General features: G+C 37.9%; 1 protein-coding gene across 1 annotated transcript in view; it reads right to left on the bottom strand.

The window, feature by feature from the left end:
* Positions 1-21,863, bottom strand: part of LOC138765303 (fibronectin type III domain-containing protein 7-like) — a 76,058-nt gene extending 54,195 nt beyond the window's left edge. Inside the window, exons 1-10 of the mRNA XM_069942348.1 lie at positions 21,816-21,863; positions 21,222-21,240; positions 20,658-20,915; positions 16,608-16,862; positions 13,892-14,152; positions 10,016-10,291; positions 7,633-7,887; positions 6,288-6,545; positions 3,205-3,459; positions 1,384-1,638 (exon numbers count right to left, since the gene is read on the bottom strand). Of these exons, the coding sequence (XP_069798449.1) occupies positions 1,384-1,638; positions 3,205-3,459; positions 6,288-6,545; positions 7,633-7,887; positions 10,016-10,291; positions 13,892-14,152; positions 16,608-16,862; positions 20,658-20,915; positions 21,222-21,240; positions 21,816-21,863 (2,140 nt within the window). The remainder of the gene's footprint in view (positions 1-1,383; positions 1,639-3,204; positions 3,460-6,287; positions 6,546-7,632; positions 7,888-10,015; positions 10,292-13,891; positions 14,153-16,607; positions 16,863-20,657; positions 20,916-21,221; positions 21,241-21,815) is intronic.
* Between the last annotated feature and the right edge of the window lie 1,963 nt (positions 21,864-23,826).

The raw sequence follows: 23,826 nt of genomic DNA, 5'->3' as shown, positions 1-23,826 counted from the left end.
AATCTATAAACCATTTCATGATGACTGTGGACAAACTAGGAGAGGGACTGAATCTTGAAAAATCCTATGAAAATGCACCATATGAATACACATCCAATCTTAATTAATTGGTTAAATAATTTAAAATGTAGGATGCACTGTTAAACTGATCAAAACAAGTTGTTTTTTTTGTATTATTGCTTAAGGCCAACTTTAACACCAGTAGAAATACTGGATGTAAACAAGATGGACTGAAGATATTGAAAAACTAGAGAAACACACAAAATGCTGGAAGAACATAGCTCCAGCATCATCCATGGAAAGCAAAAGATAGCCAATGTTTTGAGAAGTGTTTCAGTCCAAAGGATTGACTATCTTTTGCTTATTATGGATGCTACCTGGCCCATTGAGTTCTTCCAGCAGTTAGTGGGTTTCTCCAGAAATACTGAATGCCTATTTTGCTTTGAGAGTAATTTATTTACTTTAAAGAGTAACAAAAACTAGAGGCACCAAGTTGAATAACAGATGTTTATTTTCCTTCATCACATCTGATCAAATTGCTCGTCCACCCACCCACCAGCCACTGATAGTTATGCTGCAAGGACTTGTTAATTTTGAGGGCTGAACCGGTTTTTAATCGACTGTGACATGAAACTAGATGCCTAGGCAGCCCATTGGTCTATGTGCCATCAATACTGAGTAACTTGTATTGTCTCCAGGTTGGAAGGTAGGAATGTACCTTGGGATGTGGCCTATTTCCAGGAAGGTTAGCATGGATGCGGTTGCTACCTTTATGGGTTTGGAAAGATCACATTCTTCCAACCCCACATAAAAATGAAAAGATACACATTTTTCAGGTCCTATTTAATTACACCTTGGTGTTGGGCTGACCCAAGATCATGATGCACGTTCCAAACAGTTCAGGGCAAGAATAACAATCAAGAGTCCGTCTAGTACTGTGGGACTCCAATATCAACTTGAAATTAGCTCACTGTCACCTTTCTCTGGCTTATCAGTGATAGATCCTGGAGAACAGTGTTGCCACAAGAGTAACAGCGTAGGGATCATTGTCCCTTCTCCCACCAACCCTCAGCTTTGAGAGGTACTGGCCCATATCTGCCGTAGATAGAAAGGGAAAATTCACTTCTTTTGTCTCAACCCTCAGCTTTGAGAGGTACTGGCCCATATCTGCCGTAGATAGAAAGGGAAAATTCACTTCCGTTGTCTCTATTAGAACTGCAATAAAAATAACTTCAATTGGAGCCTCTTTGGTTTCATTCTCAATGAAGTTACCTGATCAGTTTTGACCTAATGATGTACTTTTTGAAAAGCAACATGTATCTACATGGAGAGTAATGCATGATAATAACATCTAATTAACAAATCTCTATGCTCTATACTTACTGGATGAATACCCTTGGTAGTTACACTCTGACACCATTCCAGTTTCACTAATAGCAAGTAATGACACAGTATAGTTGGTGCTGCAGGTTATACATCCAAGAAGGCAATGGGTTTCACCAGTGTGGCACTTAGCTTGTCCTTTAGGTGACTCTAGGAGTGTAGTATATGACTGTGCTCCAGTTGCAGCAGTCCAGCTAACATTGGTTATTGACTGTGTTACTTGTATTACTGTGAAGCCATTTGGGCAGCAGGGTGCTAGGGAGAAGAACAAAAGATTTCCAGCTCAATTTGCAACTCTCCTCTTCTAAATATTTATCCCCATAATATTAATTTACAGGATATTCTCATATTTCATATTTTGAGGTAAGATTTTAATGTTAAAGGTCAGAAACATTAAAGCACAAACACTCTGAATTTAATTCTGAGTCATTGGCACTGTTGTGGCATCAGTGCATCATACATTGGCTCCCAAAATACAAATTTGTTGGACCATAGAATAACCTTTGAAGGCTTAGTATTGCATACTGAAGAGCAGGGGTGAATTTCTAAGCCAAGTCATGCGGCTTTCTTCTCACCATATTTCAATCCAGATTCATTTCAATGCAAATTTTTAAAATTGTAAAATGTACTTACTTTTACCGTACAAAAGCCACAGTCATAATAAACTTCCAACATGTAACCATGGAAATAAATATTGGGAATTTTACTTATTTATTGTGATGCTCAGAATAAGACTGATAAACATATTTCAAAATGTGCTAATTTTTCAGAGGAATTATGTTCAGTTTATTTGGTATCCTTGGACTAATTTTCTGAATTTTGCAAGCGTTTTCTTCCCCTCTCATCCTTCCTTCACTAATGTGGGGTTTGATTCATTCTGGACTATTATTCCCTGCTCTCAGTTACAGCCATTTTCTAAGATTTGGTTCAAGAAGTTGTTCTTCACAAATGAGCATCACAGATTTTTGATCTCGAGTGTGGGAGCATGGTACCGTCACTTCCTGAACCATTATCTTGATTATATCTTGTTAGACAGCACCTTAAATGACCCAAGAATATCTCTAGTTGGTTACCAGTTATTTAAAATCATTTTAATTGTTGAAATGTAGCAAAATACAGATACCTATTTCCACAAGATACGGGCCTACTATGTGATATATGAACAGAAAATTATTTTGGTGGTGTTGGTGGAGGAAAACATGTTGGGAGAACCTCCATGTTTTTTTAAATAATGTAGAAGAATATTTGGGGTAGATCAGACATTAGCTCATGGCCACTTTGGAAGATTTAGCTAATGAGTTAAAATGCAAAGAAGGTCATCCTCATTTACTTGCCTTGAGCATGGACAATATAAGAAGCAGTATAATGAATGCCACTTCCAAAATTCAGCTTTTGTGTATTTAGTGCAAACAAATCAAGGATGAATTTCCCACTTCAAACTTAACAGGATTTCTTAACTACTGCAATTAGTACACAATTGATTAATGTGCACAAATGCTGGGATGGAGTTTGAACATGCATTCTTCCCCATTCAGTGTGCTCACTGAGCTTTGTTGACAGTTGAAAATTAGCTGGAACAGAAATCCTGACTAGATTTTCTCCTTCCATACCCAGGAATGCTGAGGCCAACTATTCCATTCAGTTGACTCAATATAGACTAGAAAAATGGGTGGAAGATTACATTGTTTGTGTGGTTGAGAAATTGCCAATTGATGTTTTAGCCATGGATTATTCAGATATTTGTTTATTCAGTACTTGAAAATCATCTCAACAGACATTTCACACAAAATACATTTTCCAAACACTCAAATGGTATTTTACCTGTTTCTAATGGTATACTGTAACTGGGTAAACTCCTTCCTTCTGAAGTAGTGGCTACAGCACTGATGGAGAACGTGGACCCACAAGGTAAGTTGGTGATTTCACAAGAACATCCAGAACTATTACAGGATCGGATTCCAGCCTTTCCGAATACAAACACTTTGTATGTGGCATCAATGTTATTTTGTTGCCATGAAATATTAACAGTGGTTGGATTCAATTTTGTAATATTCAGAATTCGGGGACTGCACGGCCCTATTTAAATAATACAACAATTTCAATCTCTATATTATTCAGATAAATTTCACAATACTTCAGTGATAACTGGTTAAATTGACAGTATAATAAATTGATAGATTTTCAACCTGTATATTAATAAAGTTAAAATCCATATAATTTATTGTTTTAGTAATTTATATTAACCATTACAGCAAAATTTGAAACAACGCAATTTTATTTCAGGTTTCCAGCATCTGCGAAATTTTACTTTTGAATCATTTGAAGAATTGTATTGTATTTATCACAGATTATTATCTTTCAATTAATTTGTATATCACAAGATCACAGGATAAAGTAGGCTATTCGGTGCATCGAGTCTGCTCTGCAGACTCCCTGAGGTAAACCGTTCTCGCATCTAGTTCAAATTTCCTGCCTTTTCCCCCCCCCATACCCCTTGATAGGGTGACTAATTAGATACCTGTATATCTCCCCTTTAAACTCCCCCAATGATTGGGCCTCCCCAGATCCACAAATCTATGACCCTTTGGCTAAAGAAATTTCTCCTCATCTTTTAATTTTAAGACCATTCCCTCTTGTCCTGGATTCACCCACCAAGGGAAACATCCTATTGATGTCTACTCTGTCCAGTCCTTTCAGATTCGATACATTTCTATGAGATCTCCACTCATTCATCTATATTCCAACGAATATAGTCCAAGAGCCTCTAAGCGTTCCTCATGTGTTAGTCCCTGCATTCCAGGAACCACCCTGATAAATCTTCTCTGTACTCTCTCCAACATTATTACATCCCTTCTAAGATAAGGGGCCCAAAACTGCTCACATTGCTCCAAATGAGGTCTCATCAATGTCCCATAGAGCCCATCATCACCTCTTTACTCTTGTACACTATTTCTCATACACTATTCCACTGATCCAACTTCATGAGAAACCCAAGCCCCTTTGCACTTCTGAAATTTGAATTTCCTCCCCATCCAAATAATAATCTGCCTGCTTATTTTCTCTACCAAAATGTACAACTGTACATTTCTCAACATTGCATCTCATCTGCCATCTCTTTGCCCATTCTCCTAAACTGTTCAGGTCTCTCTGCAACCTTTCAGTTTCTTCAACACTTCCTACTCCAACACCTATCTTGGTTTCATTTGCAAACTTTGCCACAAAACCATTCAGTCCACATCTAAATCATCAATATATATTGTAAAAAGAAGTGGCCCCAACACTGACCCCTGTGAAACACCACTAGTAAGTGGCAATCAACCAGAACATGATCCTTTGATTCACACTCTTTGCTTCCTGCCTATCAGATAATGATCCACCCAATCTAATATCTTTCCTGTAATTCCATGGGCTTTCATTCTCATTAAGCAGCTTCTTATGCGGCACCTTATCAAAGACCTTTTTAAAATCCAAATACACAACATCCACAGCCTCCCCCTTGTCCATCCTACCAGAGATTTCCTCAAAGAATTCCAATAGGTTGGTCAGGCGTGATCTTCCCTTCATAAACCTATGCTGGGTTGCACCTATCATGACATGCACCTCTAGGTATTTCATAACCTCATCTTGAGGATCCAATAAATTCCCAACAAATGACATCAGACTAATAGGCCTATAATTTCCTTTTTTCCTGCCTCCCTCCTTTCTTAAACAGCGGATCTATATTTGCGATTTTCCAATCCTCCAGAACAATGCCAGCATCTACTGATTGCTGGAAAATCAATTCCAATGCCTCCACAATCTCCAAAGCCACCTCCTTCAGAACCCATGAGGTGCACCTCATCCGGGAGACTTATCGATCTTTAGTCCATTCATCTTACTAAGCACCATCTCTCTAGTAATCTTGACTGCACTTAATTCTATTCCCTGAATCGTCTGACTATCAAGTATATTGCTATTGTCTTCCTGAGTGAAGACTAATGCAAAATACTCATTTAGTTCCTCTACTATCTCTTTGTTACCCATTTATAATTTCTCCAGCATTATTTTCAATCGGACATACCCGTGTTTCTCTTTTACTTTTTATATATTAAAAAATAAACCTCTTAGTATCTTTTGTATGTTATTTGGCAGCTTTCTTTCATAATTCATCTCTCCTAATGACACTCTTCGTCTCTTTCTGTGTTTAAAAAGTTTCCCAGTCCTCTTTTGTTCCGCTAAATCTTTGCTTCCTTGTATGCCCTCCCTTTTGCTATTATTTTAGCCTTAACCTCTCTTGTTACCCATATTTGTGCTATTTTTCCATTCATAATTTTTTTTTCTTGGAATATATCTATCCTGCACTTCTTTTATTTCTTGTTCAAATATCCTCCAATTCTGTTCTGCCAGTCTCCCATCTAGCTTACTTTTCCAGTCAATTTGTGCCAGTCCCTATCTCATAGCTCTGCAATTTCCTTTGCTCCACTGAAATATTGACACATCTGATAACAGCTTTTCCTTTTCAAATTTGAAACTGAATTCAATCATGTTATGATTACTACTTCCTAAGGGTTCCATTATCTTTAATTCCCTAATCACCTCCGGTTCATTACACATCACTTTATCCAAAACCGTTGATCCCCTGGTGGGTTTATTGACAAGCTGTTCCAAAAAGCCATCCTTTAGGCATTCTACAACTCTCTCTCCTGAGACCCTGTACCTTCCTGACTCTCCCAATCCCCTTTCTTATTAAAATCCCCCATAATTATTTTAACAGTTTCCTCTGACTCGCTTTTTCTATTTTCGGCTGTAACTCACAGTGCACTTCCTGGCTACTGTTTGGCAGCCAGTATACAATGCCAAAAGGGTCCTTTACGAGACCCAAATTGTTTTAAAAGTGAAACAGCTTCTTGCACATGTTTATTTACCTGTAGTGACCGGCTTTCTTTGACATGAATTGTTGAATCCCCTGATATCACTGTAAGAATATATAGTAACATTGTAGTTTGTGTTACATTTCAATCCAGATAAGGTACAGATTGTTGAAGTGTCATTACAGAACACTGCTGAGCCTATGTCTTGTGCTTTGGTTTCATACATTTCAGCTCCACGAACTGGATCCCATTTCAACTCAATGGTATCGCTTGAGACAAATAAAGTTTTAACTTGTGCTGGACAACATGGTACTAGGACACAAAGAATTAACTTTTTAGCGCAGAAAATGGCTACCCACTTTCAAAAAAATAAACTCAAATTGTCAGTTGCTGAGTAATTAGTGCAGAACATCAACAATATTATATAGTACCTAAAGAGGCCATTTGACCCGATAGGTATGTGCCAGAGTAATGTTTCTTGTGAGCCTCAACTATTTCCTCTTACATAAATTAAATCTCTATTTATTTTTACTCAAAATTATTCCTCCACTGTTTCGGCAATGCATTTCATTGGAAATAATTGGTATCTGAATGCAGATTAAGGATATGTACATTTATAATAACAAGGAATATTAAGTTCAGGCATAGAATGAGCAGACAATACGAGTACAGTTAGTTGATAGGAGGCCCAATTGTTTTCAAGGACCAAATCTCATCATTGTGCTACCAACAAGTATTAGGCTTTAAAGATATCTTAAGCTTTATCTCACCAGCTGTGAGCTGGTTTAAGATTACTCCAGCTAGGCAGGTAGGTAGGGCCAGGGAAAATGTAGGATGGTAACAACTTATAATATACCCTTATGGAACCCGCAGAGCACTGCAGGCTACTTTGCTCATGTATTCATTTTTAATGAATCAGTTAAAATGACCACAGCATTTTCTCTGCCTCATCTTCTAAATTATGTTGCGTTCCATTGTACTTTATAGGATATTGTTATTCAGATGGACATCTAGGGTCACCCATATAAAGACTCCATTAAAAGTCTTGCTGAAATGGTAACAGCATTTCAAATTAGTCTTGGGTTTGGGTGAGTATTTCCATTCAAATCAGGATGGTGCCTCTTTTTATTGATTATATTGTGCTTTCATCCTGTTTACTTTGAAGGCCCTTTCTTTGGAGTTTAATTAAGTGTCTTTTAACCAGATTCTCTAAGCAGAAAATCAAGTAATGCAAAAATTTGTAAGCAGTGGTCTTATAAATAACATTAACAGTATTATCACAACATGCTAAACCCAGTCAAGTTGTTTTACTCAATCAATTGCAAAAAAAAAATGTAAGGAGAGTATGACTGGGAGAATTTGGTGACATTTTCCAGCCAAAAATAATGTGAACACTTACCTGTTGTATAATTTAAGACATTGCCTGGAGGACTCTGCCCAGCTTTGTTGTAGGAAAAAACATTAATGAAGTATGTGAATCCACATTCTGACTGGAAGTAACATTGTTTAAGTGTAGTATTACAGGTAACCTCCAGGCCATCATCCTTTTTCACAAAAGCAGTGTAGTAATCAGTCAGGGAGGATGGAGACCAGGACACAGATAAAGTGCCAGGATGCATCTCCTGAACTTCAATGTCATATGGACTACAAGGTACTGCAACAAAAAAGTTACACTAAAATCTCTTTAAAAATACACAAATTATTTTATAACTCAAAGCATTTTGTGCCCCATAAATAAATATACATTAAATTCAACCAACAACATGAACTTGTACTCAACCCACTGAGAGAATGGACTAGATGAGCAATCTCACTTCATTCCTACCGATCTGATTTTTAATGCTAAAGGATTTTTTTAGTCAAGGCTGAGGTCTTTGATAGACTCAGGCAAAAGCCCAATGGATAAATGCTAATTGGTGTCCTACATCATCAATAAGACTCAGACACCAATTTAACTGGATAGAATTGTTAAATGCACCTTCCTTATGGAGGCATCCTTAATATTACAAGGCCACCCACCTCCGTTGCTTTCCAACAGAAGCCCGATTTGTCCAAACTCAGAAAAAAAGGTAAAACAAAAAAAGCTTTTTCCAGTAAAAGTCCTAAAATCGATGCCAGGGATTGGGTTGGTCTGGACTTTGTGATTTTTCTGGATTCTCAGGCAGTACATCTGTGGCAATTACACAATGCATGTACATAATTCATGCATGCATGCGTGCACACAAAAGGTGAGTTGTTGAGAAGCCCAGATTCTTGGTGGTTTGGATTTCAGCTGAGAATTTTCGAGAAGTCTGGATTCTCGGGTGGTCCATATTTCTGGTATCTGGATTTTTTGACTTTTACTATATATTTGAGGGGGATGGATTTATTTCCTGTAATAATTTACTTCTGGTAGAAAAACAGAAGGAAGAAGCAGCCATTTTTATTTTGTTCAGTATCTTTGATAACATTTGCAGACAGATATTAAGCCATCAGTATTTGCTAGTATCAGCTAAAGAGTTTCATCGATACCAGGGATAGACACTTGGGCAGGAAAAGATTTCAACTTCTTTTTGCAATGAAATACATTGGTGAAGCTTAAGTTAGTGTCTCTGTAGGAGTTACAGAGCAACTGCTCATTAAGTGGTCAGAGAAGGAACACTAAATATGAAAGTACAAGGGGTATTGAGAGTGCCAAATGACAAGATTTTGGAGATTCTAAAATATTTTCCAACCCTCCATCCCTACCCAAATCATTCTGATGTGACGCATCAAGAGTTGAGTCTTCACTTTGAGGAGATCACCATTTCTGACCAGCATCCTTAATATTACAAGACCACCCCCTTCAGTTACATTTATTTGAAATGGTTTTGGCCAAGAAGTGATTTACTTTTGGATGAATTACAGATATTTAATTTTCTTAGGGTTTCAGTACCTGCTGTTCCTGTGCATTTGTTAGATCAACCTATTCCTTGTTTGTGGAAATATTCAAGGCAGTAATATTTTAGTTTTATTGATGCAGGCAAGATGGGGAGGCAGAAATATGGGGAGGATAGACATACAAGAGGCAGATTCTTCTTTTTATGATTTTTTTTTGATAAATGTTTATCTTCAAATAATGAAAACCTGAATTGTACAAGCTGGATAGTTTTGCACACTTCCGATACTGAAATTATTAAAGGAGTTGGAAATTAAAATCTATAATGACAGTGAATCTGAAATAAAAACCATATATAACCATATAACCACTTACAGCACAGAACAGGCCAGTTCAGCCCTACTAGTCCATGCCGTAGCAAATCCCCACCCTCCTAGTCCCACTGACAAGCACCTGGTCCATACCCCTCTAGTCCCCTCCTATCCATGTAACGATCCAGTCTTTCCTTAAATGTAACCAATGATCCAGCCTCGACCATGTCTGCCGGAAGCTCATTCCACATCCCCACCACCCTCTGCGTAAAGAAATTTCCCCTCATGTTCCCCTTATAATTTTCCCCCTTCAATCTTAAACCATGCCCTCTAGTTTGAATCTCCCCCACTCTTAATTGAAAAAGCCTATCCACATTTACTCTGTCCCTTTTAAAATCTTAAACACCTCTATCAAGTCCCCTCTCAATCTTCTACGCTCCAGAGAAAAAAGCCCCAGTCTGCACAACCTTTCCCTGTAACTCAGACCCTGAAATCCTGTCAACATTCTCGTGAACCTTCTCTGCACTCTCTCTATTTTGTTTAAAGATAGAACTCAGCTTCAATATCATTCAAAATGCTTAACAGACAATTTTTTACTGTACCTGGATACTTACCACTTGTAAACTCAGTGAAGTTTGCAGGTTCAGAAGCTCCAGCATCATTAAAGGCGAGAACAGTGACGTTGCATTGTGTTCCACATCGAATAGGAGAGATGATACAGGATGTGGATTTTGACGTGCAATTCTGGCCAAGATTGTGAGAGTTCTTAATGGGCATAGCAAGATAATTTGTTGAGCCTTCCGAGGCATTCCATGTAATGACAACTCCCAGAGATGTACTTTTTGAATCACTAGTGAGAACTGCACGTAGAGCTTGTGGAGCAAATGGTCCTATATTTAAAAACATCCGATAAAATTTACTGAAGTTACTGAAAATTAATTGTAATACCTGTACCAGTGAATCAGTCTTTTAGCCTTTCTTTCCTCATGAAAGTCTTTTGTAAAATTAAGCACATTTTTACATTTAGCAAATCTATAACGTGCCTTTGAACTTTGAACATAAGCAACTCACAGGAATGTGGCAAACAAATCTTCACACTAGTTTACATTAGAAATGATCAGAATAGATGAACAGCAGGAACTCTGCTGACAAGTCTTAATTTGCTCTAATTCTCATTCAATCATCTCTCAACACTTGTTGATTGACATTGGCTCTCAGTTAAGCAAAGCCTCATATTTTGCTTTCAAACCCCTCTGGAGCTGTACCCCTCTGTCTTTCTTTGTAAAATTATGTTAATCAATTTTTCTAGTGTTCACACATTTTATAGTAATCAAAGCATAATTAACAATTGAAGGAATAAAATTAATTTTTATGATCAAGAGATCAGTCATAGAAGAATCCAAATATCTTCCAGGCCCTTCTAAGTTTAACGGGGTATCATCACATTGATTAATTTCTTTTTTTATCTACCAATATTTATCATCTAAAGTGGCACCATTCCCACTGACTCCTTGCAGAGATCTATAACTGATCCCCTTGTATTTCCTAATTAAAACCTATTCCTGAACAACATCCATCCAGATACAGTGATGATTTCTGCATATACATTTGGATACACAGATTTATTTTAAAACCCCATCACTTGACTCTTCCATTGTCAACTTAGTGTCAGAATGCTTGTCCATCAGCCAGTATTAGACAACCAAAAATGTACTCCAACTAAATCTTGGGAAGATTGAAGCTAAAGTCTTTAGCACCCCCCCCCCCCCACCCCTCCACCCCTCCCCTCACCTCATGTACCAAACACCTTTCTCACACCATGTCTCCATCTGTCCTTTTGTGACTTGTGCTAGGCCAAATCTTCTACAAGCATGTTACTGTTTATGCCATAGTAATGATTTTCATCCAAATGAATAGGAGTGTAGTAAGAATTGAAATGTGCGCTTCGGTCCAACTCATCCATGATGACTAAGATAATTTCCATATTTATCCCATTTTCCTGCACTTGGACTATATCCCTCTATTCTTTTCCTATCCATGTACATCTCCAAACAGCAAATAACATCCTCAGCTTGTCTAGATGTAGGGATTGAGTCAAGAACCAGAAGGGCCTGCTTTGCCTTTGGTCAGCTGAAAGATTGGGTATGGTCACAGAACATCAGGTTGGACACCCACTGCAAGATGCACAGGGCCATTGTCATACCAGCCTTGCTATATGGATGTGAGAGGAGGTTCCCATATCAGAGTCACTTGCATCAACTTGACCAACTGCAGCAGTGTCACTATGTTCTCTAATGAAGATCACCTGGAGAGACAAGGCATACAACATCGAGGTCCTTTCTCAAGCCAGAAATGCCAGCAGTTTCAACTTTGGTGATATCAGCCCAACTGCACTGGGCAAGACATGTTGTCAGAATGCCTGACTGAAGACTGCCCAAGGACATCTTGTACAGCTAAATGTCCAGTGGTACCCAAAAATGAGGAGGCCATTGACTTCGGTACAAGGATTTTCTACACAAGAGCTTCAAGAAAGCTGACATTTCCCCCATCAACATGGGAGGATGTGGCTCAAGATCATTCACAGTGGAGGGTCCCCATCAGAAAAAGTGTGGGCGCTGCTGAGAAAAAGCTCAAAGAACCAACAGAGGAAAAGTACAGGAAGCATCACAACAGAGCTTCTGTCCCTGTTGCCCCTCCAGGCCTCACTTGCCAAGTATGTGGCAAGCAGTGCCTGCCAAGGATCAGCCTGTACAGCCACTCCAGGACGCACATATCAAACCCCACAAACTGACTGAAAGGAAACATCCTACGGGTTGGATAGCAAGAAGAAAGAAAGGAAGGACATCTCCAAACACGTTTAAATGGCATGGTTATACGTGCCTCCACCTTGTCCTCTGGCAGATTGTTCTATATGCCTACCAGCTTTTATGGGAAAATCTTGCCACTTAAATATCCTTTAAATATTTCCCTTCTCATTTTAAATTTATGTCTTCCAGTTTTAGATTACCCCACTCTTGGAAAAAGATTGACTATCTTCTATATTCCTCATAATTTTGAAAAACTCTCAAAATTCACTCCTCAGTCCCCTGCTCTCCAATGAGAACAATCCAGTATATTCAATCTCACCTTGTAACTAAAATGTTCCAACATCTGGTGCTACCACATTCTTTCTAAAGTGTGGTGACCAGAAATGGACGTGATATTCGGTGTGGTCTAACCAATGGCCTGTACAGCTGCAAAATGTTGTTCCAGCTCTTATACTCAATGCTCTTTCCAATGAAGAAGGTGAAGCGAATCAAATGCCTCTTCACTACCTACTCCACCTATGTTGCAATATTCAGGGAACCATGATCTTACACACCTTTGTCAACACTTTAGTCAACCTGAATGAGCTGTGCCGAATCATGTTTTCATGATATACAATATAACTATTCTATGAAATGAAAATCAACATTTTGGCAAATACAGAACAGGTTTGAAAAAGGGTTGTCAGACATTTACTGTACAAGTCTGCCCAGTATTAGACAGCCCAAAATGCATTACCTCACATTTGTCTATAATAAATTCCACATTAACCAAGGTTCCCTAATTTCGTTTGCTGATCCCTTGAAGATGTCCTCCCTGAATACTGCTGTGATGCTCAGCATCAGCAGTGCAACACCTCCTCCACTTTTGGAACCCCTCTGTCACATCTGAAAATAATATACCCAAAACATTGAGCTGCCATTCGTGTGCTTCCCTCAGCCATGTTTCAGTGATTGCCACAATATCACAACCCTTCATGCTGATCTATGCTTTCAGCGCATCCATCTTGCCTGCAAGTAAATGCAGTCAAGCTGACTAGCCCACATTGATTCCAACTGCATATCTGGCTGCACTGCCCACTACACTTTCCTGTTCCATATACTATATAGGTTTTTCTCTCCTCTCCTCTCTTACTGCACTGCCATTTGGGTCCGATTCCCCTTAGTAGCACATGCAATCTGTCCTTGTAAAGGTCATCCATGCTCCAGAAGAGATTCCAATTATCCAAATACCTGTATTAGCTCCTTAGTCATGTATTTAATTATTCTATCTTAACCTTTTGGACTCCATATCCCAGTTTTCAGGGACTACCAACAAGTGCATTTACTCCATGTCCCCGTTTTCTGGGACTGGTTTAATATCCAACCACCAGCTGGATCGTACGGATGTTCAAACTGTAGTTTACTCATGGACCCAGTCAGGAGTATATATTATGCAAGGTTAAAAATGGGCAGAATCCAAAAGGTTAATATTTCTAAATACTCTCCCTCATGGCACACCAAGTAATCCTGAGATTATTGACTTTGAAGATCTGCTTTTCAACATTCTACCTACACCCTTAATTTGTAAAAAATGCAGTATAAGCAAATCTTCCCTCAAATTAAAAAAAAATTACAGCAGTAAATTATGGGCTTCATGATGAAAAAAGTACTTGTGAGCATTTAAAACAGAATTTTGTCTCTTACTTGTCACTTGTTCTTTTATCTTGTCATCTCCAGGTATGCCATTGGAATCCAAAGCATGTACTTTAATAGTGTACCACATGCCTGGGTCTAAGTCAGTAAATGTTGCATTGGTAGAAGTTGTGGTCTTTTTAATTTTGCTGCCAACAGCATCTGACCTGACGATAATGAAGCTGTATCTCACTGCGTGGGGCACAGGATCCAAACTGACGATTACGGTATGAAAATTTGGGGAAGATGAGCGGATGACTGGAGCAGCTAAAACTGTAAATGCATAATTGTCCTGAGAAGTTGTATTAATACATAATTTTAATCAATATATAGCAAAACAGAATGTAATCCTCAATAATTAAATGCTAACTGAAAATAGATTCTTCCTCAAAAACTAAAGGTATTATTATTATCATCATTCTTCAGCTCTATGATTTATGATATTGCAGTAACCTTATTAGAAAATACTCAATGTGTGTATTTGTAATTATCTTAAAATTAACCATATAACAATTACAGCACGGAAACAGGCCAATTTGGCCCTTCTAGTCCGCACTGATCCAAGTACTCTCCTCTAATTCCCCCTTACCAGCACTCTGCCCATATCCCTCCATCCCCCTCCCATCCATATACTTATCCAACTCTTTCTTAAATGACAAAATTGACCCTGCCTCCACCACCTTTCCTGGAAGCCCATTCCACACAGTAACCACTCTCTGAGTAAATAAGTGCCCCCTCATGTTACACCTAAACCTTTGCCCGTCAACTCTCAACCCATGACTTCTTGTATCCATCTCTCCTACTCTCAATGGGAAAAGCCATTCCACATCAACTCTATCTATCCCTCTCATTATCTTAAATACCTCTATCAAATGCCCTCTCAGCCTTCTACGTTCCAAGGAATAAAGACCTAATTTGCTCAATCTTTCCTTGTATTCCAGATGCTGAAACCCAGGCAACATTTTTGCAAATCTTCTCTGCACTCTCTCTATCTTGTTAATATCCTTCCTATAAATCGGTGACCAAAACTGCACACAGTACTCTAAATTTGGCCTCACCAATGCCTTGTACAGTTTCATCATTACTTCCCAACTCCTATATTCTATGCACTGATTTATATAGGCAAGCATACTAAAGGCCTTCTTCACCACCCTATTCCACATGCGCTCCTACCTTCAGGGAACAATGCACCGTTATTCCTAGATCTTTCTGCTCCACTGCATTCTTCAATGCCCTCCCATTTACCAGATATGTCTTGCTTTGATTATTCTTTCCAAAATGAAGCACCTCACACTTATCAGCATTAAACTCCATCTGCCATCTTTCTCTCCACTCCTCTGAGCAGTTTAAATCCCTCTGCAATCTTTAAAAACCCACTTCATCATCCACAATTCCCCCTATTTTAGTATCATCTGCATATTTACTAATCCAATTTACTGCCCCATCCTCCAGATCATATATATGACAAACAGCAACGGTCCCAATACCAAACCCTGAGATACACTGCTTGTCACCGGCCTCCATCCTGACAAACAATTATCTACTACTATTCTCTGGTACCTTCCTTCCAGCCACTGTTGAATCCATTTGATTATCTCCAAATTAATACCCAAGGACTAGCCTTCCTAACTAACCTCCCATGCGGAACTTTATCGAAGGCCTCACTGAAGTCCATATAGACAACATCCACTGCTCTACTCTCAACATTCCTAGTTATCTCTTCAAAAAATTCAACAAGATTGGTCAAACACAACCTTCCATGCACAAATCTATGTTGAGTCTCCCTGATCAGACCCTGTCCCTCCATATACTTATATATACTATCTCTAAGAACGCTTTCCATCAATTTACCTACCATAGACATCAAACTTACAGGCCAATAATAACTAGGCTTGCTCTTTAAACCCTTTTTAAACAAAGGAACTACATGTGCAACACGCCAATCCTCCGGCATTATACCCGTCTCTAATGACATTTGAAAAATCACTGCCAGAGCCTTCGTTATTTCCTCACTAACTTCTCTCAAGGTCCTGGGGAAAATCCTGTCAGGACCTGGAGACTTATCCACCTTTATATGTTTCAAAAGCTCCAGTACTACCTCTTTCTTAATCACTATAGTCTCCATATTTACCCCCTTTGCTTCCTTTACCCTGCACAGTTCAACATCCTTCTCCTCAGTAAATACTGAGGAAAATAAATCATTCAAGACCTCCCCCATCTCTTTTGGCTCCACACACATTTGTCCTTTCTGATTCTCTATTGGACCAATTTTATCTCTTGCTTTCCTTTTGCTCTTTACATATTTGTAGAAACCCTTTGGATTTATTTTCACCCTGCTTCCTAGAGCCACCTACCCCAAAATTAGAATGTATTGAAATAATTTCAATTTTATTTAACACAAGTAAGGCTGGTTTTTTAATATATATATATATATATATATATATATAAAAACAATAAACCTGTTCACATTGATTCTTCTTTGAATATATCACTTGGGTTTCAAATGTTTGTAGTTTTTACACTTAAAATAACTATCACAATGTATAGATTTTTCACATCAGACTACGTGTCAGGTCTTCTAGTTGCTTGAACCAAGCTTCAACTTCTGAAGCCATCTGCCATTTGGAACATGTATGAAAGTTGCCTGAGTATGCAAGCTAGCACTGGCCTGTCACACATAGACACCCACTTCTTTCACTCCACTCTACTGAGGATTCTATGAAGATACCTGTTTTTGTTTCTACAGGTAGTGATGGTTGACTGTTCCCTCCAGCATTTGAAGACAGAACAGAGATGATATATGAAGTATATGGCTGTAGACCAGTCAGCGTTCCTGATGAATCATTGACAATGATTTCAGTGATTGAACTGCCAGCTTTGGCTTTCAAGACATATCCAGTGGCTTTCGGAACTGATGACCAATTCACAGTAATGCTGTGGCTAGCCTTTGAATAAGCCTTTACATTCAAAGGGATATCGGGTGCTACAAAAACAAAATGATAGTTAATTCACAATATTTCTTCCAATATATTTGTTGATATAAATGATAAATATTTCATTTTCAAAAGCAAGTGTTCCTCAATTTAAGTAAGTCTTTGTGGCAACAATTTCCTTGCACCATCTTATTATCTATTGACTATTTTTGGTTCTGTAATCAAAAGACTGACTAATGAATGCTGCCTATAATTCATTCAATATAATGCTGAAGTAATATTTGATATAATTCTGTACAAAAATAGCAAAATTTTGACCTTTATCTCCCAATGAAGAATGTGGATTGGAAGTGCCACTTTCACAATATCTGTAAATGTTGGGTTTTTGGTTTTCAAATATGAATTAGAGGACATGTGATTCAATCCACTGAATGGTTAATCACTCTCCCCCATTATTTTAAACTGCCTTCAGAGTATGCGGATTATGGTAATTTGGAATTTGAGAGTATCTTGGATTATTCTAGTTAGAGCAAAGTAGGTAAAGGGAATATTTAATCAAAGTGTTCAATATTCCCAGAGGACTTTTGATCAATTGAATAAGGAGAAATGGTTTCTCCTAGCAGAAGAGCTGATAACTTTGATTAACATAAATACTAAAAGGAAAAAAATGATTTGAAGATTATGACTTGGATGGCACTGTTTGAAAGAATGTTTTTTAATTGAAAAGGAAAAATAATGTAAGATTATGAAAGAAAGATGTGGTTGGACCAAATGGCAACTCTTTCAAAGAGCTGGCAGAAGTTTGAAGGGTTGAATCGTGTCATTTTTTTTCTTTTTTCATTTGCAGGTTAAAATCGTTAAATAATTTGGGAGGTCATGGAGGTAAATAATTCCAATCTCGTGGTAAAATTATCCTCTATTCCTTTGAACAGTGACTTTAGAATTTATATCTCCAAATGCAAAACAAAAAGGCAGTGACGGTTTAGCACAGTGGTTCTCAACCTTTTTTTTCCCCACTCATATACCACCTTAAGCAATCCCTTACTAACCACAGAGTACCTATGCCATAGTGGTTAATTGAAAACCATTGGTTTAGTAACACAACTGTAGAAGGTTTCTTGCTGGATTTTGTACTCATGTGTGGCTTAATCCCTTGACTTTCTGTCTCAGAAATGAGTGCTTCTAACTGTTTCAAAATTCACACCTTAAAAAAAACTGGAAGTTCATAGATAATGGATGCCTAAATGGCCTTTCATTGTTAAGGGTATTGTTTGGAACTAAAACAACAGCTCATGGGTATAGGAATGGTACTGGATGCTAACTTGATAAAGGACAACAAAAACATCCTCTACCCATCCCTGAACCAAGCATTATCCATTCAAATATGGAAATAAATAGTTCAGGCTCCAACTCTGGTCTCTGGTGTGACTGATTTTCAATGAACCAGCTGGTGCCAGTTCCTTTGAGCCTGAACAAACTACTTTTAAACACCAGTTAAGTAATTAAAGTCAAGTACAGTAAAACCTCGTTAGAACACGATAGTTGGGGTCCAAGATTTCATACCGCGTCACAGAACAGATGCATATATGTCATGATTCAGGAAGCAGGAAAGCAAAATACTGTGACTCAAACCCTATAATAACACCTTTTAAGACCTTTAAACTCCACATATTAACATACACATCTTGTAAATGAATCATGAGTCCATTTTTGAGATTGTGGCTGTTAGCCACTGTTAGCCTGGCATCCTAAAATCAATGCTTGGGGTCCACAGTCACCCGCGCTATAAGCAATTCCACAGATTAATGAATCGTGTTCTAACAAGGTTTCACTGTACTTGTCATGAGAATTGCTCCTCCAAGTTCTGGTGACCTTACTTTTGACTCCAAACCTTTGTGAATTCTCCCTGATTCTGCTCCATTCCGCATTCTTGAACCCCTGTGATCTTCCAAGATTTCATAGATAGCAGGGGTGTCCTTTCCATGCAATGCTCCTGAGGCCTGCCATTGACTTCTCATCACCAAAGAACCCAGATTACAGTTGCCTACATTTGTCGCAGATCCTACAAACCAACCGAGTCAAACAGAGCAAAAGCCAATAGAGACTCCTATCCCAGTCCCCACTATTAGAAGTAGAGGATGTTAAGGGACATGGACCAAAATTCACTATGAACCACCACCTTGATTTTTAGCTTGATTTATTAACACTTGTAGGTAAATTTTCCAAAGCAAACACATGTATATTTCTAGGCTAATTTCTAGATTAATAATTGCAAAAATTCAACTAGATTTATTCATTTTTTTATGAAATTGACCATCTTAGCAGAAGCACATGTATTTAAGCCTACATGCAGATCCATGCTGTCATCTGACCACTGAGATTTCTTTGTTTTTAAATAGTACTTCTGATGTAGTTGCAAAATTAATCCCAGGATTTTTTTGAAAGATTTGTAGCTGAGTCCTTTCATTGTATTTGTATCCTATATTTTACTATTGACTAAAAAAAAATCAGCAATTTCAAATCATAGAGTTTGACAGCCAGAAACAGGCTCTTTGACCTAACTTGTCCATACCGATCAAACTCGTTCCATTTGCCTGCATTCAGCCCATATCTTTCTAAACATTTCCTATCAGTTCACCTGTCTAAATACTTTTTAAATGTAATAGATGTTCCTACTTCTACCACTTCCACTGACATTTTGTTCCATATATCCACTACCCTGTGCGAAGAAGGTGCCTCTAAATCTAATCTCTTCTCAGTTTGAATCTATAACTTACATTCACATAGGACCTTAACAAAGGTAAATTACAAATAGTCTAATTAGAAAAAATGTGAGCAATTCAAAATTAGATGAAAAGGTACATTTTTAAAGAGGTATGATTAATCAGGCCATGAAATTCTCTTAAATGCCACCCTCAATTCCATTTTAGAGGATGAAATAGTCTTCATAATAAATAACTAAACACTGTCACTAAATAAGGGTGAACAAGCAGTGTAACTTTAATATTTCAATATTTATACTTTGTATATGGGCAATCATTTTGAGTAGGTGGCAAATTTCTGGCATTTTAGTTAATTTCTTAATTATTTCTATGAAGAGAGAGAATGGAAAAAAAATACCGCACACATTTTCAAATGATTTGTAAATAAATATCACAACCTATAACTTTTAGACTCAATAGTGCTTCTGTCCTTTTTGAACATTTTGGAGAATTAAAGATTACAATTGCAACAAAATTGGAAATAATGAAAATATTTTGAACATAATTATCTTTAAGTGAATGGAAATGCAACTATTATTTACCCTTTTTCTAGCATGTTTAACTTTTTTTACGTATAGTGTGAAAATTACTATAATTAAGAACTGATAATTGCACTACAGAAGCATATTCTCTCAGGTTTGAGGTGAGGGAGATGAGCAACTGTCTCACCCTCACATGTCAGATGGAAAATTGTGAAATTAATTGAAATGGACTAAGATTGAAATTAGATTTGTTGAATCTCAACTCAAGTAAATTGCATGAAATTAAAAGTGGCAAGGAAAGGTTGGATTAAAATTAAATGAAAACCACGTTGAAAAATAATCCTATACATTATTTCTCATCTTTAAAATTAAAACTTAATCGAGTGAGAACCCACACTACTGGGAGGTGGATTCGCAGTGATTAACACATAATGCACCTTAATTTTGAGATTTTAGCCCTTGTCTTTGCATCTGTCCTCCCCTGAAGTTACTGTGCAAGCATAATTGCGACTGTCATCGATCTGCCAGATGCTGTGACAGTAAATGACAGACATGGTCGAATGTATTTTGGAGGAGTGAAACGTAGTTTTGTCGAGCTCACCTGTCTGGTGCTGTACTTGAGCTTCGGCCAGGACGTTCCCACTCGAGTCAAGAACCTCTACTTTGACATTGTACTGAGTTGCGGGTAACAAGTTGGTTACAGTTCCGAGAACAAAGCGATTGTTGAAGTGAACAAATACTGGCTGCCCCGTGGCTGTATTGGAAGCTGCGGAAAGCTTGTAGGAGTGGGCTCCAATGAATTTACTCCAACGAGCTGAAATACTCCTGGAAGTTACGGTGTAAATCGTTAGGGTGAAATCTTTAAAAGAAAGGATACAGATTAATGGTCGTTTGTGTAATCTGGTCGTGGAATTGTATGTGCGTGAATCGCCCGTGTACTGTGGGATGGGGAAATATTTACGTGTAGAAAATAGGTTTGAAGATATATACTGTTGACATCTTCAAACCCATTTTCTTTTCAGTTCCTCAGCCTTCCCTTTAAAATGTAATGCAGACAAGGCGACATTTTTCGTTGGGAGCCGGAGCGCCGTGTGACTTCATGACATGTATTTATACTTTATAGAATTCCGAACCATTCGGCCGCAATAATTACGAATGTTCTTACCCATGCTTGCCAAGGACATCTGAGGGGGAGAAAAACCGAACAGAGTAAAAGGCACATAACATCTCTACTCCCCCACCACCCCTCCCGAAGAATGTAAAAGAGAGATATCTATCAATAAAGCCATATACATATATAATCAGCATTTTCCTGCTATCTCCCTCCCCTCAAAAATCTCTTTTAGGTGCAAAACTGTGACAACAGGATGGCTCATTTTTTTCACGAGTTTTAATCTTGTCTCCACTTTTAGGACAGGACACAAATATCACATTTCCATTTCAATTTTCCTATTTGAATCCCTCCATTGATTCAGAGCACACGGCGGAGAGATGCTGACAGCTAATTGAAAGAGCCTCTGTTCTAATATGCAGCACCTATCCAACAGGTTCCCTTTTGAAAGTCAACTGCTTGAGACATTCAACTCCATTAACGCTCAAACATTTATAGTTCAAATTCCCAGAGGTCTTCGAAGGTTAAAACTAATCATTGTAATTTTAAATCAAATTCATCACATTTACCCAAAATAAGTCAAATAAGTTAGGAAAATATTTATCGAAAGTTGAAATGTTTCTTTCCGATGTACACTCTATAACTTACGTTCGCAATGCAGGCGAGCAGCACGTAAGTCAATCCCCCAATGCTCATTGTTTGATAGATTTCTTCAGCACCAGATGTGTGCAAAGGCAGCGTACAGTTTCACTGTAGACAAACATCCGAGATATCGCCTAATACGCAGGTGCCTTACTGCTCTAAATGACTATAAATCCTTTCGTCTGACACCGCCCCTTTCATGCAACCGAACCAATAACGTGCAGCAGTTGTATTTTGGTATTGGCAGCGAGTTGGCGCATTACAGTCGTACAACCGAAGCAGGGGCTGGCCGCACCTCATTTTATTGGAGACCTGAAATGCTAAAACTCAAGAGAGAAATGCTGCCTGTGTGTGAAAGTTTAAGGTCGGCGTTCACGGTTTGCTGAAGCCAAAACCTTTGGCATTGTATTTGAAAACGAACCTTCTGATTCATCTCTCCTCAATCATTTGGAGGTTAAATCCCATCTGTAATGAAGGGAGCAGATCAAAAGACTGTGGGTTCAAAGCCTTCTCCAGAAAAATGAGCCCTTGACTGAGAGTGTGCAGCATCATGAAAATACCATTTTACAGAGACATTAAACTAAGGCCTTATTGGTTCTCTAGAGTGGATGCAAAAGACCCATGTGAGAAACAGAAGTACCTTCACAGATTTCGCTCAGACAAAAACTGAGAACAAAGAACATTTATTGTACAACAGTGCAAAGTTGGGAGCTTCCCCTTACCCTGGGAATACACACACAAACTGGGGCTCACCCAACTTTTATACAGTTCATTTCAGTGTAGAGGTACCCTCCCCCCTTAACATTCTTCTGCCTCCTGGATTGGTTTGGCGTTTGGTAATTCTGTCTGCCTACTTGCAGTTTCTGTAAACTGGAAAGACCATGGGGTATCCTGTCTGGGTCCCATCATGTCATTGTCCTTATTCATGAATCTGCCTTTGTCCTTATTCACACATCTCATCCCCCAGGACTTAATTAATTCTATATGCAGAACTTGCTAATTCTTTCTATCACTATAAGACCCTTATTCTATTATACTTGCGTAACCCTTCCTCACACTCTTACTCAGCACTTACTTAACTTCCTCTAATCTAGTTCCTTTTTTCATTCCTACTAGCTTTACTTTCTATTTATATTATTCTCACACCCATGTTCTCATTTACTTTATCTCCCAAGATAACAAAATGGGAAAGATCAGCCACAATTCATGTGTAATTAAAAAAAAGCAGGAACCATACTCCACCTCATTTCAGTGCACCACTGGATCAGACCCAACTTTGGCAACATCGCACATTTGATTGATTGTCAATTATTCCAAAACCAATGCTTCCTCATTTTAACATGACACCATAGAGATGATTTCAAGTCCACTGGTATTAGTTCAATCCATTTTCGAAATAAAAAGCCAGCTTGATGATATTTTTCATAAAATAAAATGAAAAATTGTGCTTCAAGCTCTGAAATAGTGGTTTGCTATTAACACTGCAAAAATCATTTTATCATTTTCGTTTCTGATTTATTAATATTAATCCTGTATTTATGGCTTCTTTAAAAAAATCATTATTTTAATATAACAATCTAATAATGGGTCTGACATGGTTGCTTTCATTATCTTTATTATTAGATTGTTATTATAAGTAACTATAAATGTAGATATGCACATTTTTTCTCTCCCTTGCTTGTATATAATTAATTCATTATATAATCATCATTTATTATTTATGCTTATATGTTAAACTCAATAAATGTATATTAAAAAGAAAGAAGTATTCCATTGTTTTATTTTAGTGAAAGAAAAGTCTTAACCTGTAAGTATTCACTCTTTCCTAATAGCTCCAATCTTTCTGTTTTGGTATCCTTTTCAAATATTGGACACTGGAACTTTTCCAGTGCTCTTTGTCCTTTACAATGTAGAGACCAGAACTGTGCTGAAACTTTTTCCCCCACTTTTCTTTTTTTAATAGACAGAGCTGTACTCTAACCATTGTTCCCCCCACCACCCCCTTATCTCCAGGTGC

Source organism: Narcine bancroftii, chromosome 5 (assembly GCF_036971445.1).
Source record: "Narcine bancroftii isolate sNarBan1 chromosome 5, sNarBan1.hap1, whole genome shotgun sequence".
Taxonomy (NCBI): domain Eukaryota; kingdom Metazoa; phylum Chordata; class Chondrichthyes; order Torpediniformes; family Narcinidae; genus Narcine; species Narcine bancroftii.
This window is presented reverse-complemented; position numbering and strand designations above follow the sequence as displayed.